Source organism: Cotesia typhae, unplaced genomic scaffold (assembly GCF_013202065.1).
Source record: "Cotesia typhae breed Kobodo isofemale line unplaced genomic scaffold, CoteBio_Ctyphae contig_22, whole genome shotgun sequence".
Classification (NCBI taxonomy): Eukaryota; Metazoa; Arthropoda; class Insecta; order Hymenoptera; family Braconidae; genus Cotesia; species Cotesia typhae.
The window spans coordinates 3,290,828-3,308,241 of NW_027423728.1; the positions used below are offsets into that span (position 1 = coordinate 3,290,828).

General features: G+C 27.0%; 1 protein-coding gene across 1 annotated transcript in view; it reads left to right on the plus strand.

Annotated features, from left to right (window-relative positions):
* Window positions 1-17,006, plus strand: part of Qless (decaprenyl diphosphate synthase subunit 1 qless) — a 33,577-nt gene extending 16,571 nt beyond the window's left edge. Inside the window, exons 3-9 of the mRNA XM_074237788.1 lie at window positions 2,207-2,362; window positions 5,783-5,916; window positions 8,219-8,360; window positions 15,085-15,174; window positions 15,412-15,543; window positions 16,183-16,377; window positions 16,690-17,006. Of these exons, the coding sequence (XP_074093889.1) occupies window positions 2,207-2,362; window positions 5,783-5,916; window positions 8,219-8,360; window positions 15,085-15,174; window positions 15,412-15,543; window positions 16,183-16,377; window positions 16,690-16,911 (1,071 nt within the window). The 3' untranslated portion in view covers window positions 16,912-17,006. The remainder of the gene's footprint in view (window positions 1-2,206; window positions 2,363-5,782; window positions 5,917-8,218; window positions 8,361-15,084; window positions 15,175-15,411; window positions 15,544-16,182; window positions 16,378-16,689) is intronic.
* The last annotated feature ends 408 nt before the right edge of the window (window positions 17,007-17,414 follow it).

Below are 17,414 nucleotides of genomic sequence, written 5' to 3' on the forward strand. Positions count from 1 at the left end.
CATTAGAAAAAATAAATAAAAAGAATTAAATGATGAAGAATAAGCAAAAGTAACTAAATGCACTTATAAAGGAGAGGATTGGATGATAAAATGCGGTCGCGTACAAGAAAACGTGAAAGGGTATATCGCAATAATTATCCGAGATGCAATTTACGTGTCTTTGCACACTGATATATCGGTATTTGTATTTATATTTGTACATATAAGCTTCCAATAAGTAAATAAATTTATAATCCGCCAGCGACAAATGTCACATGGTTAGAGTTTTTATTTTAATTCAGAGAAAATTTTTACAGGCGCGGTCTTGCCAATTAATATTATTTAATAACACCTCATTGTTTACTCAACTCAACGCATTTGAGTAACAACAAAGTGTATATTTTAAAAATTTACACGTACGCGTAGGTATTTATATTTCATAATAAATTCACTGTCGTGATAAATAACGCTATTTATTATTATTGTTATTTTATTTTCTTATTCAGATTTTGTCGCTTTATTTCCTTGTTTCTTTTTACTGTTATCGTTTTATTTAGTGATTATAATTTATGGAGTAATTTTTATACATTTGTGTTAAGGAAAATTAATTTGCATTTTTAAAACGAGATTAGACACGTTTCTTCGGGTCTAAAGAATTGTTTAGTTTATTTTTTTTTTTTCTTTCTTTGAGTTTAAATGAGGACACTGATAATTTTTTTTATGGAGATTTCAATGCGTGGTAGAGTGATAATCAGCTTTTTGTTACTTCAAAGTTTAAACTTTTATCTGTTTACATTAAATACAATGTTTTTTTAATCTGAAGTTTTAAATCTCATTAAATTTTTTATTTTATGGCTTTTTAATATGGAATTCATTCAAATTCATTGAGTAACTTCTATTTCAAAATAAAATTTCTCAGTCTTTTATTAGATAGATAGATTTGTTACATTGTAAACAGCAGTAAGAACTGCCTTTTACAATTTTTTCTTCACAATTGTACTGCCTCTCTCTATTTCACTGCGTTCGAATTTCTTTCAAATTTTTCTGCCTTTTTCAATTTTGCACATAGATATCACAACCTGCTCTTTTCAAATTGTTATAATTACTGCGTTATCTTTTGCGGCTGTGGACCGACTTGTGCTTTCTGTACTGTATTCACCCTATTCCTAACCTCTTTCGAATGGGCTTGTTGGAATAGTGGCGATGGGGAAACCACAGAGAAAACCCATGCCAGTACAAAGTCGGCTACCGGAGTGACCCCCGACGGTTGGTTTGGAACTATTCTAATAACACCGTCGGGGCTCGAACCCTCGCCTCACGGCATCATGTAAGAACGAACTAAAGATATAATAACTTAGCCCGCTCGGCCATTCTGCCGCTTTCTCAGTCTTTTATTATTTAATATCAAAATTCATGGTGATTGTTTAGTTTTACAATCCACAATTCTTTAATTTATACAAATGACACTTAAAATTTTTTTTTTATCAATCACATATTATGTCGTAATGTTCCTCAAAAATAAAATAATTGTTTCAACAAAAAACGAATTAAAAAAATGACTAATTCTACAGTTTAAACATATATTATTCATAAAATTACATTAAATATTGTTCATATTTTAATAAAGTAAAATATTACAATCTAATTTTTCTTGTTTTTTATTTTACTAAAAAATTTGAAGTATATTTTAGTTTAAAAAATTAAAAAAAACGCGCTTTATTAGCAACCAAACAAAAAAGTAGAGAATAATTTTGAATAAACTTAAAATAGTAATTAAGTGATTAACAAAAATTCATTTTATATTAAAAAAATGTGATATGTTTTTGAATAACTATTTTTAAAAATATCTACCAATAAAATATTTACAAACATTTAATCAAGTATTCTATACTTATTCTAAAATAAAATGAATTTTTATCTTAATCACCCTATTTTTATTTTAAAATTATTTTCTACTGTTTCGTTCAGATTAATGTAAAAACTTATTAAAATTATGATAATTTACTCTAAATAAAACCAAATTCTAACAAATTTTTAAGAATCAGTTGAATTAACTGTTCAAAAAAATAATTTTTTAATTGCAGCAATTCCCTACAATAGTAATAAAAATAAAATTAAAAACCATTCGAGGATTTAACGGGTTATTAATTTAAAGTTATTAAATATAAAATTAAAAATGATAATTTTTTACGGAGAGTTATAAAAAAGAAATTGATATTTGTTACAGCAACGAAACGAGAGAAGCCGAGATCACAGTATTACGACATCCCGCGCCATGAGTTCGATGCAAACACAACAGCCTGGATCATTGCCTGACGTACATCTGGATCCGTATCGATTGATAGAAGACGATCTTAAATACGTATATGATGACATACGACGAGTAAGCATTATATATCGATATAAATATTTATAAAATAAGCATTTATTAATTTTTTTATAAAAATTTCACTGAATCATTTTAGCGTTTCTTATTGCCGACTCTCTTATACACTAATGCAGCATGCAGCGAAAGTTTAAGTTCTAGATCATGCTGCACACTATGTATTATGAATATATATATATATATATATATATATATATATATATATATATATATATATATATATATATATATATATGGAAATATATGATACTAGTTGGTTGGATTTAACGTTTGGTTGGAACTCACGGTCGTTCAATCGTTGACGCGTAGAGAATAGCTACGTGGTGTAGAAAGCACCTGTCTCGTTTGCATCGAGTCACGCAAAGCTTGTTCGAGTCACTGTCCGCCGGCCCTGACCTCCTCATTCACCATTTTACCTCACTATATTTTATTATTACATTATATTTATATTATACTTCTATACAGATTCATATTCATATTCATATTTATAGTTATAGTTATCATAATCACGATCGTGATCATTATTGATCAATTATTTTTATTTATTCATTTATTTGTCCATGATCGTAATTATCATACCTATCATTATATCACGTATAGGTTACCAAGTCTTATTAATTATTTATTTATTTTATTTTCAACTATTTAACAAGTCCTTTGTGCTAATTTATTTTTTTAATTTTAATAACAATTTGCGCAATATTTTTTATAAATTACCCTCCGGACCTTTGCTGAATATTTATTTATTTATTTGTTTAAAGATTAGTGACTTCAATTATTATACATATAGTGAGAAAGATAGACACAAGAAAAAACAATAGCATGTTTCATAAATTTGACTTTAGTTGGCTTTAGAGATTTTGTATACCGTCATATATGTTGCGATTTTTTAGTAGTTCTAAAACATCAAGCTGGCTCGTTAAAACATTTTTTGGCGTCCCATACAGGAAAATACGACGGGGCCAGGTATGGGCCTCGCTTGGCGCAATGCTGTCAATCTCTGGCCCATGCTCGTAAACCCGCTTTGGCCCAGCTTTGGTAAAAGTCTGAGATGATAACAGGGTGCCAGGCTTGGTTGTTATCATTGGCCCAGGTATGATCGCCTAGGCTGGTCCATGCGTGGTAGCCAAATCTGGGCCATGCTTGCTAACCAAGGCTGTCCCAAGCTTGTCAGCCTATCTTGGCCCAGGCTAGGTAATCAAAACTGCGCCACGTTTGATTGTCACTACTGGCCCATGCCTAGTTACCAGAACTGGATAATAGTTCATTTTCAAGTCTGGTTTATGTCATTTGATAAAAAATGATAAAAAAAGAATTTTGTAAGTGTTATTTTTTTATTTTAATTTTGATGTAGAGCTAGCGCAAATTCAGACCGTGACTCTTGATTTAAATCTAACTTTCGCTAATTATAGAAATAAAGTGAAAATCGCGTCCGTTCTAACCGAGATTCGAACCCGAGCCGTACGCTTCCCAGACCGACGACTAACCTCTACACCATACGACCGGTGAGTTGATGCACATCTCATCATTCTTATAAGCTAAATCTATATGGTGACCAAGTGTGACGGTTTATTATTTATATAATTTATGTTATTTAATATTGTGTTTGGATGAAAATTAACTATTTTTTTACAAATGTTTATTAGTTATTAAAAAATGCAAGCGTCACGTTCTTATATTACTTTAGATTTCGTACATCGTTCTGTATATTTTTAATATCTTATTATAAATTTTAATGTTTAAAATTATCAATATTAAAAATTCAACTGTAAATTTTATATTTTAATTTTCTAAAGACTATATCAATTTTGACGGTACGCAAATGTTTTGGTTGAATAATGAATTTTCAATTTTAACGTTTGCTAACAAATATTCGTTGAGCAATAAATATTTACTGTTTAAAATTCTATTGTTTAATGATTAATTAACTTTGGATTTCCCATTGAATGGCCGTGGCTGGGGAATCTAATTCTGACTCAGGCTCGAGCAATCATTGGGCCGGCCAAGGCTTGGTTGCCCAGTCTTGGTCCAAGCTTGGGTCGCCAATGAATGGCCAAGGCTAGGTTAGCCAGTCTTAGCCCAAGCTTGAGTAATCATTGGCATGGCCGAGGCTGGGTTAAGCATCCTGGCCCAGGCATGGGCCAATATAAGTACGCCAAAGCTAGGTTTCCCAGTACTGACCCAAGCCTGGCCCCTTTGGCAACTCTGGGGGTTTCCTGCATGGGGTCCTTTGGAATTTCTCTAGCCTGAATTCCTTTGCTGAATAGTTTCAAATGTTTGACGGAAAAATGAATTGTAAGAAAATTGAAAAATCTTGAATTAAAATAACCAATTTTTCTTTCTTTTTAAGAACTTCATTTTTTCGAATCAAAAAGACAAGTTTTATTAGTGAATAAAAATATTTTTTACCGTAAATTAGGAATTAGAGTATAATATTTGAATTCATCGAAATTGTACTAAGAATTCATTTTTTTAATTTTATATTTTTTTTCTAAAAGTTAATTAAATATAGTATATTAAAAAAATTACATTATTACCAAAAAAGTCAATTATTTAATTAAAAAAAAATTTTTTTTTTTTTTTTGATAAGAAAAATTTTTGAAAAAATCATGAAAAATTAAATAATTGATATTTTTGTATTTAAATTATTATAATGAATAATTGTATAAAAATTTTCACGATTTTCGGTGAATATCAAATTTTTATTCATAAAAAAGTTTAAGACTGATTAACAATTTATATTAAAAGTAGAATTTTTCATCAATACATGAACTGACGCATTGCAACTTAATTTCAATATACAAGAAAAATTATTAATTGCTTCAAAAAAATTGTATTCTATTTAAAAAATAAAAATCGAGTTTGGAAATTCATAATGCACTATACTGATAAAATGATTTGCGTAGAAGTAGCAAAATTTATCAAAATTTTGTAATAAGTATAAGAAAAAATGTAATAAAATAAAAATAAGGATACATATAATAATCGGAGGTTAACTGCAAGCAAACGTTTAACTTATGAAGTAACGAGACCAAGCGTGAGTTGTAAATTGCTCCACACACTAACTTAGTATCATATATCATACAGCAACCAAAGCGAGTTTTTTGCGCAATCTATGATTTAAAAGGGTGTCGCTAAACATCCGGCATCGCTCTTGTATATTATCCACTTATTTGTTAGTAATTATTAATACTATAAGCAATTTCAAAGCAATCATGACCTCGGGGTCTCTTATACGTGTAAAAATATCTAGAATGTAATTTTATGGTGTACCAGACTGAATAATTTCTTTCTGCTCAGTTTTGTTGTTTCTTTAAATTTATTTAACTGAGTCAAGGTCGCGTTATAGTTATTTTTTTTTTATTTTTATAAATCAGAAAAATTAGTATAATAAAAATTGTTTATTTTTTTTTACAGGAGCTCATCGCGAATACGTCAGTTAAAGAACTCCAAGAAATAGCAACGTACTACTTTGATGGGCAGGGAAAGGCTTTGAGACCAATGGCAGCAATACTTATGGCACGAGCCATCAATTACCACAAAGAAAGAAAGTAAGTGCATATGACTTTTGCTTCAACAGTCCATTCATACTATTTAATTATTTTCAATCACTTATTGTTACTTTGTATTTTAATTTTTAATTTAATTTTATTTTATTTGCTTATCAATAATTAGAAAATTTTTTTTTTGCTTAAATGATAAGAGTAAGAGTCGATTTTATTGTTGGTAACAAAGCTATTTATTTCAATTTAATTTATTTGCTATGAATTATGAGTCATTAATATTTATTTATATTTGTAGTAGAAGATAATAAATAACATTTAGTCGGTGCTGACTAATGAGATAATAAATTAATTTTATTGTTCATTAGTGAAACCTTAAATTATCTATGAGTTTCTTTTAGAAGCTAGACATTGGTTACAATAATAATAACAATAATAAATTTATTTTTTAGTTTAATAATAATAGTAATGAGAGATAATTAAAATTTTTAGTATTCAATAAATAATTTTTTTTTCTGATAAATTTGAATTTTGGAAAAGCCAATTGAGACTTTTTAATCATTAATACATTTTTAGTTTTGAGCTTAAATTAATTGTTTTATAATAATTAGCAGCCTTGTAGTCACTGTGTGATTTCCGTGACTTGTGAACTATAAAAAATTAAAATTTTGGGTTATTAAATAATGACTTTCGTTAAGTTGCACTGTACTTTCTTAAATATTAATGTTTTTAGAGATTTAAGCTCATCCTGATGTTACACTCATCAAGAGCTTTCATTCGAGTACCCACATGCATTTTGATATATTTTTCATTTATATATATATATATATATATATATATATATATATATATATATATATATATATATATATATATATATATATATATATATAAATATATGAAAAATTGATGTAAATACTCAAATGAAAGGTCTTGATGAGTGTAATGTCGGGGTGAGCTTATATCTTTAAAAATATCATTAGTAGACAAAATACAAAGTAATTTATTAATTATTGACATTTTTTAAGATATAAACTCATTTTAATGTTACACTAATTGAGACCTTTCATTTAAGTACCCACATGGCATTTTTTATATATTTTATATGTATAGTATTTGTGAAGTATATAAATGTATAAAATTTATGAAAAATTGATGTGGGTACTCAAATGAAAGGTCTTGATGAGTGTAACATCAGGATGAGTTTGTATCTTTAAAAATGTCAATATTTCACAACATACAAGGTCAATTCTTAATTATGTATCTAGACATAGAGCATTTTCGAATGACTGCAGCCTAAATACCTATCATTGTAAATTGACTATCGGTAAAAATGATATGAAACCTTTAAAAGGCACAAATTTAAGTCAAGACCCTTGCAATGACACTAAATTTCATTTTAAAAAAACCCGATTTTATCATATGTCTACCCTGGAAACAAAATTTTTCTTATTCTCTTAATAATATAGATATTAATAATTTTTTAACTTCAAAATTATTATTAAACTAGCTGACCCGGTGAACTTCGTATCACCTACAAAAATTTTTTTTTTTACAAATTTTGATTTGTGATTTTTAACCTGTAAACTCTAATTTATTTTTGTCAACAATTAACACTGGTCGTATTATAGACGGTTAAGTTGGTATTAAGTTATTAAATGAAACTTGTTGGTCATTTTAATATGTTTTGTGTTTTATTTATATAATAAATGTATAACAAATTATAGAGCCTTTGGCGCGTAACCAAACGATCCGGGTTCGATTCCCGGTCTGGGCTGTCCGAATTACTTTTTCAGTTACCGAAAATTCCTACTGAGTAAAGGTCCTCCCCTTCCCCCTTTATCCTTTATTTCCCCCAGTTTCCAAAAATTTGTCTTTAATGACAAATTTAGCTATTATATATGGCTTTTATATATATATAAAGATACCCGAAGTATACTTGTACGTATCTTCCTGCATATTGGACAATTTTGTATACTCTTGCAACCTTGAGGCTCAAGCGTAACAATAGCGATTTCGATACAAAATTAACAATTTTTTATTTTTTAAGCTGAAATTTTTTTCAATTCCAAAATTCCAGAATTTTTTTTTCTAAACCATCCCTGAACTATAACGAACAAAACAAAAAAAAATTTTGAAAATCGGTCCAGCCGTTTTTGAGTTTTAGCGAGACTAATGCACAGCAATTGATTTTTATATATATAGATAGATAAAAATTTTCAAAAATTCCTGATAATTATTTTTAGTATAAAATTTATTTTTCTTGTTAGATTTAATTATCATAATTTATAAATAAAAATAATAGTACTTACTTTTTTTTATTATTGTTAATAAAAAATTTTTTTCCTAGTGATCTCTTGCCAACACAACGACAAGTCGCGTTAATAGCAGAGATGATTCACGGAGCATCATTAATTCACGACGATGTGATTGATCAATCTGATTATCGTCGAGGAAAGGCTTCGGTCAACGTCAAATGGAGCCAAAAAAAGGTAAATTATTTATTATATATTCAATTATGTATCATTTGATTTGAAGAACTATCAAATCATAATAATTTATTTTATTTTAATTAGGTATAAGTAAATTAAGGTTGAATACGATAAAGAAAAGTAGGAAGAAACTCTCGCTCCTCAATCGTAATCGATATGACGGACAGTAAGGAGGCTAATAATATGCATGCGAGCGCACTTTCTTGACCACATACGGCCCAGAAATTCCATCTTTTTCTTACAGTCCAATAATAGTTTTTAAATTTGATCGCTTAAAAAAAATAATTGCTCTTGAATGGACTCGAGCCTGGAACTTTCATTTATTAAGGCATCCAAATTATTTTTTTTATTATATATACAATTACATAATTATAAATTTTTTTTTTTTTCACCGAGTAATTGAATGTTAGGCGTTTAAAAAGAAAATTAATTAGTAACATCGTAGCTATTCTACCGCAGGGTAAGATTTAATGCCACTTAATTCACAAAACCTCTACTTTCACGTCTGCGATATTACGCATAGTAATTAAGTCAAACCAATGTCGTTTATTACTCTTCTATTTGAGGATTATTTTGCAACATGGAAGTATATACATAAGAATGTTATAAAAATAATTTCCGACAAATTTAACTGCCAGTTAGCATGGTAATCACATGAATATCGATGTTAATTTTAAACAATTACGATAAACTACCAATCAATTTTTTTTTTTTTTTTTTTTTTTTTTAATAGTACGATTGTCTAAATAAATTACAAAAAATTATTACTTGGAGTGTTTGTTATTAAAATTTTGTAATCGAACAACTGTGCATGGTAATAATATAAAAAATATTTTCCTTATAAGTACTGAAATTCCATTTCCTACTTTCCCGATTTAGATACTATCACGTCGTTACGACTTATAATGAATAATAGCTATTTAAATTGCGTCATATGTACTTATAACTTTACTTGTAAGAATCGAAGTTGAAAATAGAAGGTTTTAAGTACGAGACTTAACTATTAAAGATCCTTTATTATTATCTTTTTATTAATCTACAGATGATAAAATCTCGGAATATAATAATAATAATAATAATAATCTTGATATTTAAACAAAATTTTAAAGTCGAATCTGAGTTATTCTAAACACGCGAGGATCCACTTTTATAATTTAGATGAAAAATATAAAAATATATCATGTAAGCAAACTGTTCGTAACGTGATTGGTCAAATATATCAAAGCATAAAAATATATGCAAATCCTAAATTCATGCGCGCGCAAATTTGAATTCTAGTGTAAGTTTAAAAATCCAAAATTTCTAAAAAAATAATAAATTTATCAACTCTTTGACCTCAAAACCTTGTAGGGAATGCAAAAAAAAATTGAATTGGTATGTAAAAAGCGACATTCGACCACACCCGACATCGATAGGTATTCTGAGATGAATATTGAAAAAGAATTCTACTTAAAAAATAGTATTTATAGCATATGAAAATTATTTGAGGATAAAAGCCAAAATTAATTTTTCAAACTACGAAATAAATTGAAAAAAAAAATTTAAATAATCGATTAATTATAACATCAATTGAAGATAATTAGGGTAGAAGTACCGTTTGTGGCCATTTATTGTTCAAATAAACGATAGAAATGAATTTATATTAATAAACCATTACAAACTCAATTTGTTTTAATATTAATTTTTTAAAACTCAACAAAAACATGGTTATAATATTATAATTTTTTATAAATTAATTCAAATGTCAGCTGGCCAAAAACGATGATAAGGTGGCCAAAAATGGTACTTCTACCCTATGTGAACTTAATTGACATAAATTTAATAGATTTAAGCTATTCTTCAAGGCTTAAAAATTATTTATTTTTTTATATATTTAACGCCAATCGGCTTTGTACACATCAGTAATACAGAAGTTCTGAGGGAAAGTTATATAAAAAAAAAAATTAATATTAAGTTGACGATATTTGATACTTAACAAACATTACGTTAGTACAGAGTATTAATTTAGATGTAAAAAAAATAGTATTAAAAAATACATCTGAACATTCTGAAGAAATGTTTGCCCCCCTCTTGAAAGTAACTTTTCATAAAAAACTGATAAATTTATAACTACAGCAGTTTATTACTAAAATTGTAATAAAATTTTTCAATTATCATTCATAATAATAAAATAAAAAGTAAATTATTTATTTATTTAAACATAAATGTTTATTGAATAGACAACATTAGCGAACAAATTGCAGCGAGACTGTATTTACGATCCATTGTAGGCATTATTTCTGTTCGTGAGCTGAGAAGTAAAGGCATTACTTAGTACGTAGACTTTTATCCGTACCGAGAGTTAATATAACACACGTATGAGAAAAGTTGAGAGTTGAGTTTGAGTAAAGATGAGTTTAAGATTCTAGTCATGGTTATTTACATAGCCTAAGAACTTTCAACAAAGACCAGACGAAAGGATTATTTATTTATTTATTTTATATATTAATAGCTTCACTCATCATTTAAAATGCATTTCACTGCATATTATGCCCGCCCGATGCTAAATACTTCGGTCTTTTATTTTCTCTTCATGTGTCAATTTTATAAGTGACAATATTATAATTTATGTTTGCTTTAGCGAATATATTATCACTGTTAGTTATAATTCCATTTTCTCAGATAATTTTATTTTTTAAATTAAGATTCCAGGAAAATTAAATCAGATTTTTTTGATAAATAAGTTTCACAATTTTTTTTTTTTTGACCGATTGAAATATTCGAACAACAAAAATTCCAAAAACGTCATAGAATTTATTCGTCACTTTCATTAAAAAAAAAAAATAAAAAATACACGTTAGTTTTTAAATTCCATTAGCATAATTTACGAAATACTTATTACTAAATAAACCTCGTTACCTGTTTGACAGGTATTTAAATTAAATTAATACTTTTATCCAGTTTATTACTTATTTTAATATAATATATACCGTTTCTTTTCCCCAAATCAAAAATTTCGTTCTCTGGTCTTTCATTTTACATTTATATTTACATTCATTCATATTATATTACAATTTCAATTCCTCCAAATTATTTATATTTATTATTTAACAGCTTGTAGTTAACGATCAGTTTATTTTAACACCAATTTCTCTTAAAATTTTAATCTCATTGATAAATGGGGTTGTTACTCTATTTACTTTTTTATTTTTCAAGTCTGTAAGCTAAATCCTTATCTGTATTTATTCGAATAATAAACACACTGTTGTTATTTAGCGACTTCTTAATAATTAGTATTACACAATTTATTAGACATTTTTTTTTTGTCATTTTTTAGTTATTTTATATGAAGCTTTTCTTCTTTTTTTTCTCATCAGTTCCAAGGCATTAAAATTAATTCAATTAGATTTTTAGAATAATAACAAATTATGGAAACTTTTTACTTGATATTATTACTAGTAACCTTGCAGTCACTACATGACTGCCGTGACTTGTGAACTATAAATAAATAAAATTTTGCTTTATTAAATAATGACTTTTATTAAATTGCACTGTACTTTCTTAAATATTGATGTTTTTAGAGATTTAAGCTCATCCTGATGTTACACTCATCAAGAGCTTTCATTTGAGTACCCACATGCATTTTGATATATTTTTCATTTATACATACATATATATATATATATATATATATATATATATATATATATATATATATATATATATATATATATATATATATATATATATATATATTAGGGTGGGTCAAAAAAATCGAATAATTTATTTTTGATTTTATACTCTGAAAAATAGGTTCGTAGACACCTAAAAGAATTCTCTCCAAGTATAAGCTCTTAATTATAACGGGAAGGTCCTCCGCTTTGCGGGTTTCTATTTTTTTCGAATAATCAGATAAAAACATTTATATCTCGCTTCCAACTGCTTGGAAAAATATTCCGTGGCATAGATTTTGTGAGAAATTGAATGCTTTACAAAAAGGTCTCTTATGACTTTTCAAAAACTCAACCGATTAAAAGATATTCATAGTTGAAGTTTGGCTATTTTAAGGAAAATATTCGTTTTTATTATGAATTTTATAAGTCGATGAAAAAAATTATTTCGGATTGCGGAACTCATGATTTTGTAGGAAATTTACTGCTCTACAAAAATGGTCTCTTATGATTTTTTGATTAAGTGAAGCCGTTACGAGATATTCATCGTCAAACATTAACGAATATCAATATTTCCAGTTTTTGATCAATAATTCGATAAATTTTAATTTAAACTATGAGTTTCAGGAAAATTTACATAAATTTGAGTTTCGATCGATAAAGAAATGTTATAATAAGTTAGATAAAGAATTATTGGAATTATCATTGATTTTCCTTGGAGAAATGCCTCAAGAAAAGATTTCTTTCAAACGTCCTGGTGCTGTTCATCATGCTAGATGGATGGCTAAGGCCATTTATAGTTTGAAAATGTATCTATTCAGAGATGAATTCAAACTCTCTCAGAAAGAATTGCATGGTCTTCGTCATTTCTGTATTTTTATAGTCACATTGTATTTAAAAGCTTGGTTTTCATCAACTTCTGCAACAACTGCTGCTTATCATGACTTGCAGTTTATGAAAAATTTATTGGAGTACAAACATATCAATCCTTTGATTTCTTCAGCTACGTGTGAAAAAATGATTTCGCACTTATGGTATTTGAGCGATGAACTTGCCATTTTATCACTGTTTGACGATGGCGTTCCATTAGAAGTAAAAAAGTATTGTTGAAGCTGTTAATACTCGTGAAGGTACAGATTCTAAAGCTAAAAGATTTGTAATTGCTAAAAAGATTTGAATTCATTGGCGCAGAGAACTCTGAGTGACTTTGTGTCTAAAAAGTCATTAAATCTTTTCAAAATCTTCGATCTACCGTATGACTTTCTTGATGTCGATGTTGAATTATGGCCTACTAATGAGAGTTATCTCGAAAATAAAGAATACTTTCAACAACTAAAAGTTGTTAATGATTCAGCAGAGCGAGCTGTTGCATTAGTCAGTGAATATAATCAATGCTTGACAAAAATGAAGAACAATTCCAGTACTTATTGCAAGTTGTCAAAGAACATCAAAAAACATTCCCAAATTGTAATAAAAGAAATTATTTATAGTAATAGCGTACTGTTATGTTAAAAATATAGACAATTATATTGCAATTGATAATTCAATAAAAAATTTATCTATAAAAAGTTAAATACTGGTTGTTTCTTACTTGATTCAATACTTTTCATATTAAATTTGACAAAGAAATATGTCATTCACTTCAAATTAAACTAATCATTGGCTATATGTCGAAAAAAATGCTCTAATTTCTTGTTTTAATGCAATCAAACAAGCTCAAGACTGAAAACAATATTAAAAAAATTGTTTATAACATTTCTTTATCGATCGAAACTCAAATTTATGTAAATTTTCCTGAAACTCATAGTTTAAATTAAAATTTATCGAATTATTGATCAAAAACTGGAAATATTGATATTCGTTAATGTTTGACGATGAATATCTCGTAACGGCTTCACTTAATCAAAAAATCATAAGAGACCATTTTTGTAGAGCAGTAAATTTCCTACAAAATCATGAGTTCCGCAATCCGAAATAATTTTTTTCATCGACTTATAAAATTCATAATAAAAACGAATATTTTCCTTAAAATAGCCAAACTTCAACTATGAATATCTTTTAATCGGTTGAGTTTTTGAAAAAGTCATAAGAGACCTTTTTTGTAAAGCATTCAATTTCTCACAAAATCTATGCCACGGAATATTTTTCCAAGCAGTTGGAAGCGAGATATAAATTTTTTTATCTGATTATTCGAAAAAAATAGAAACCCGCAAAGCGGAGGACCTTCCCGTTATAATTAAGAGCTTATACTTGGAGAGAATTCTTTTTAGGTGTCTACGAACCTATTTTTCAGAGTATAAAGTCAAACATAAATTATTCGATTTTTTTGACCCACCCTAATATATATATATATTATAATATACAAATATATAAATATATGAAAAATTGATGTGGGTACTCAAATTAAAGGTCTTGATGAGTGTAATGTCGGGATGAGCTTATATCTTTAAAAATGTCAATAGTTTACAAGATACAAGGTAATTTCCTAATTATGTTAAATTGCACTGTACTTTCTTAAATATTGACAATTTTAAAGATATAAGCTCATCCTGATGTTACAGTCATCGAGACCTTTCATTTGAGTACCCTCATCAATTTTTTATATATTTATATATTTATATATATTATATATATGTATATATGAAAAATATATCAAAATGCATGTGGGTACTCAAATTAAAGGTCTCGATTAGTGTAACATCAGGATGAGCTTATATCTTTAAAAATATCAATAGTTATCATAATAAATTGACTATCGGAGAGAATGATATAAAACCTTGAAAAAGTACAAATTTAAGTCAAGACCTTTGCAATTACACTAAATTTCACTAAGAAAACTGATTTCAATAATATAGATTATTTTATTTTAATTCATATTGTTATTATTATTAAGTTTCCATAAATTCCTCATAATTATTTTAAGAAAATTTCATTTCATAAATTTATTTTTGTTTTCAAATTTAATTACAAGAATTAATTCAAAAATTAAAATAATAATAATATTTATTTATCGTTATTGTTAAAATTGACCTAATTTACTGACCTAGAACTTAATAATTGTTATATTATTCCAGGTAACAATGGCAGGAGATTTTATTCTTGCAGTGGCCTCAATGATGATAGCCAGATTGAGGAACGATGATGTTACGCTTACTCTCAGTCAGGTATCTTAAAATCTTTTCACTTTTTTTTTTTTTTTTAATTAATCAATTACACAACACATTAATAGAATAAAATATATATATTTTCAATATATTATTAAATTTAAGATAAGATATTAATCTTACACCGAATCCTTGACTTGTTTTTTCTTAATAACAATGAACATTGAGTGGCAAAATAATTGTTTTAGACAAACTAATTATAAATACTGATAATTAACGCTACTTTTCAATGTCCAGGTCGTCACGGACTTAGTACAAGGAGAATTTATGCAACTTGGGTCTAAAGAAACAGAGAATGAACGATTCGCCCACTACCTCACCAAAACGTATAGGAAAACTGCGAGTTTAATCGCTAATTCTGCCAAAGCTGTAAGTTTTTATTTATCAAATAAATAAATTATTTTTTTTTAGTCTTGTATGTATGTGTGTTAATTTACTTATTATTTATTTATTTACATATTTATTATAAAAAATTTTTAGAAGTTGCTCAAGAGTTTTGAAAATTTATCAAATTGTCAAAAGTTTAATTTTTTTTTGCTTTTAATTTTTTTCCCGCCAGTTTACTATTTTTTAAATTGAAAATTATGTACACTGAAAATTTAAAATCAAAATTTTTATCTATCATGCTCAAGATTTTAAAAAACTTTTTTCAAATCCCGGATAAATATTTGTTGATTAAAATACAGTAGTAATAATTATTTATTTTGACTTTTATTAGTATAAAAGTGGTTTATTTTTATTCTTTAGTGTATTAACTTGATAGAAAAAAATTAAAAGTTGATATTAATACTTAAAAGTCGCTCAAAAAAATTTTAATTCTACTTTAAAAAATTTTTAAATCTTGAGCAAGTCCTAAAAAATTTTTTATCAAGTTATTTTTTTTTTAGAGCTCTTAAAAGATGAAAAACTAAAATAATTTTAGAGGAGACAAAAATAAATAATTAGTCTTTATGCGCTATTTTAATATTTGTTGAATTAATAATTTTACTTCACTATAAAAAATTACAGGTGGCAATGTTGGGCGGTGCCGATGAAAAATTAGCAGATGTTGCCTTTCAATACGGAAGAAATATTGGTCTAGCTTTTCAATTGGTAGATGATTTGCTGGATTTCGTATCTTCAACAGCGACGATGGGAAAACCAACTGCGGCTGACTTGAAACTCGGTCTTGCTACTGCGCCAGTACTTTTTGCATGCGAACGAGTAAGATTTTTTTACTGCACAACTTTAAAATTTTTATAATTAAAAAAAGCCAAAAATTTGAAAGTTTAATCAATAATTTTAGAAAAAAAAATCTTAACTGTTTTCCAAAAATTTTCGTTAAATTTTAACCTTGAAGCATGACAAAAAAATAAATTATACTTGGCAATAAAACTAAAATTTAAACAGAATACAAAGTATTATTTAAATTTTCTTGACTTAAAAACATTTTTTAAATTTTACTAAACAAAGTTTATTTTTTTTGCTAGATTCTGTTTGATAAAAATGATTAATATATGTTTTGATGTGTTTTAGTTTCCAGAATTAAATCCGATGATCATGCGGCGCTTCCAAGAACCTGGGGACGTAGAAAAAGCCTTCGAATTAGTCCACAAGTCCCAAGGACTTGACCAAACAAGATTCTTAGCTAAAAAGCATTGCGAAGAAGCAAAAAGATTGGCGGAATCATTAGCTGAAAGCCCGTACCAAAATTGTTTGGTTCGGGTTGGAGAATTTGTAATTGATCGAATGAAATAGTTTAGCCGAATATTAAAATTACAATAAGTAAAAATTAAAAAAAAAAATAAATTTATAAATCGAAAAATAAATTTTTTATCAATTATCAAACGGGACATTGAAAAAAACATCTTATTATTTTTTTTAAGTATGAGTGATTGTGTCCATCGATATCGTAATTAACAAATTTAATTAATTAATTTGCTGGTTGAATGAAATAATTAAATATTAATGGTGAAAAATATATTTAAGTTAAATGATTAATATAATAAACTGGTTCCTGTATAAATGATTAAAAACAAGTTTGAAATAAAGAGAGAAAGCGGATATTTCTTTTTAAAAGATTTATAATGTTGCTCGATAGATAATTATGTATTGAAAATAAATATATAAATATATATGAAGATGAGAAGTTGACATAATATGTATAACATATAAAATAACTGGTTACTTTTGTCGTTTTAGACTCGAGACTAGACATTATAATAATAGTCGAAACGCAATTTGGCTAGACTAATATATTA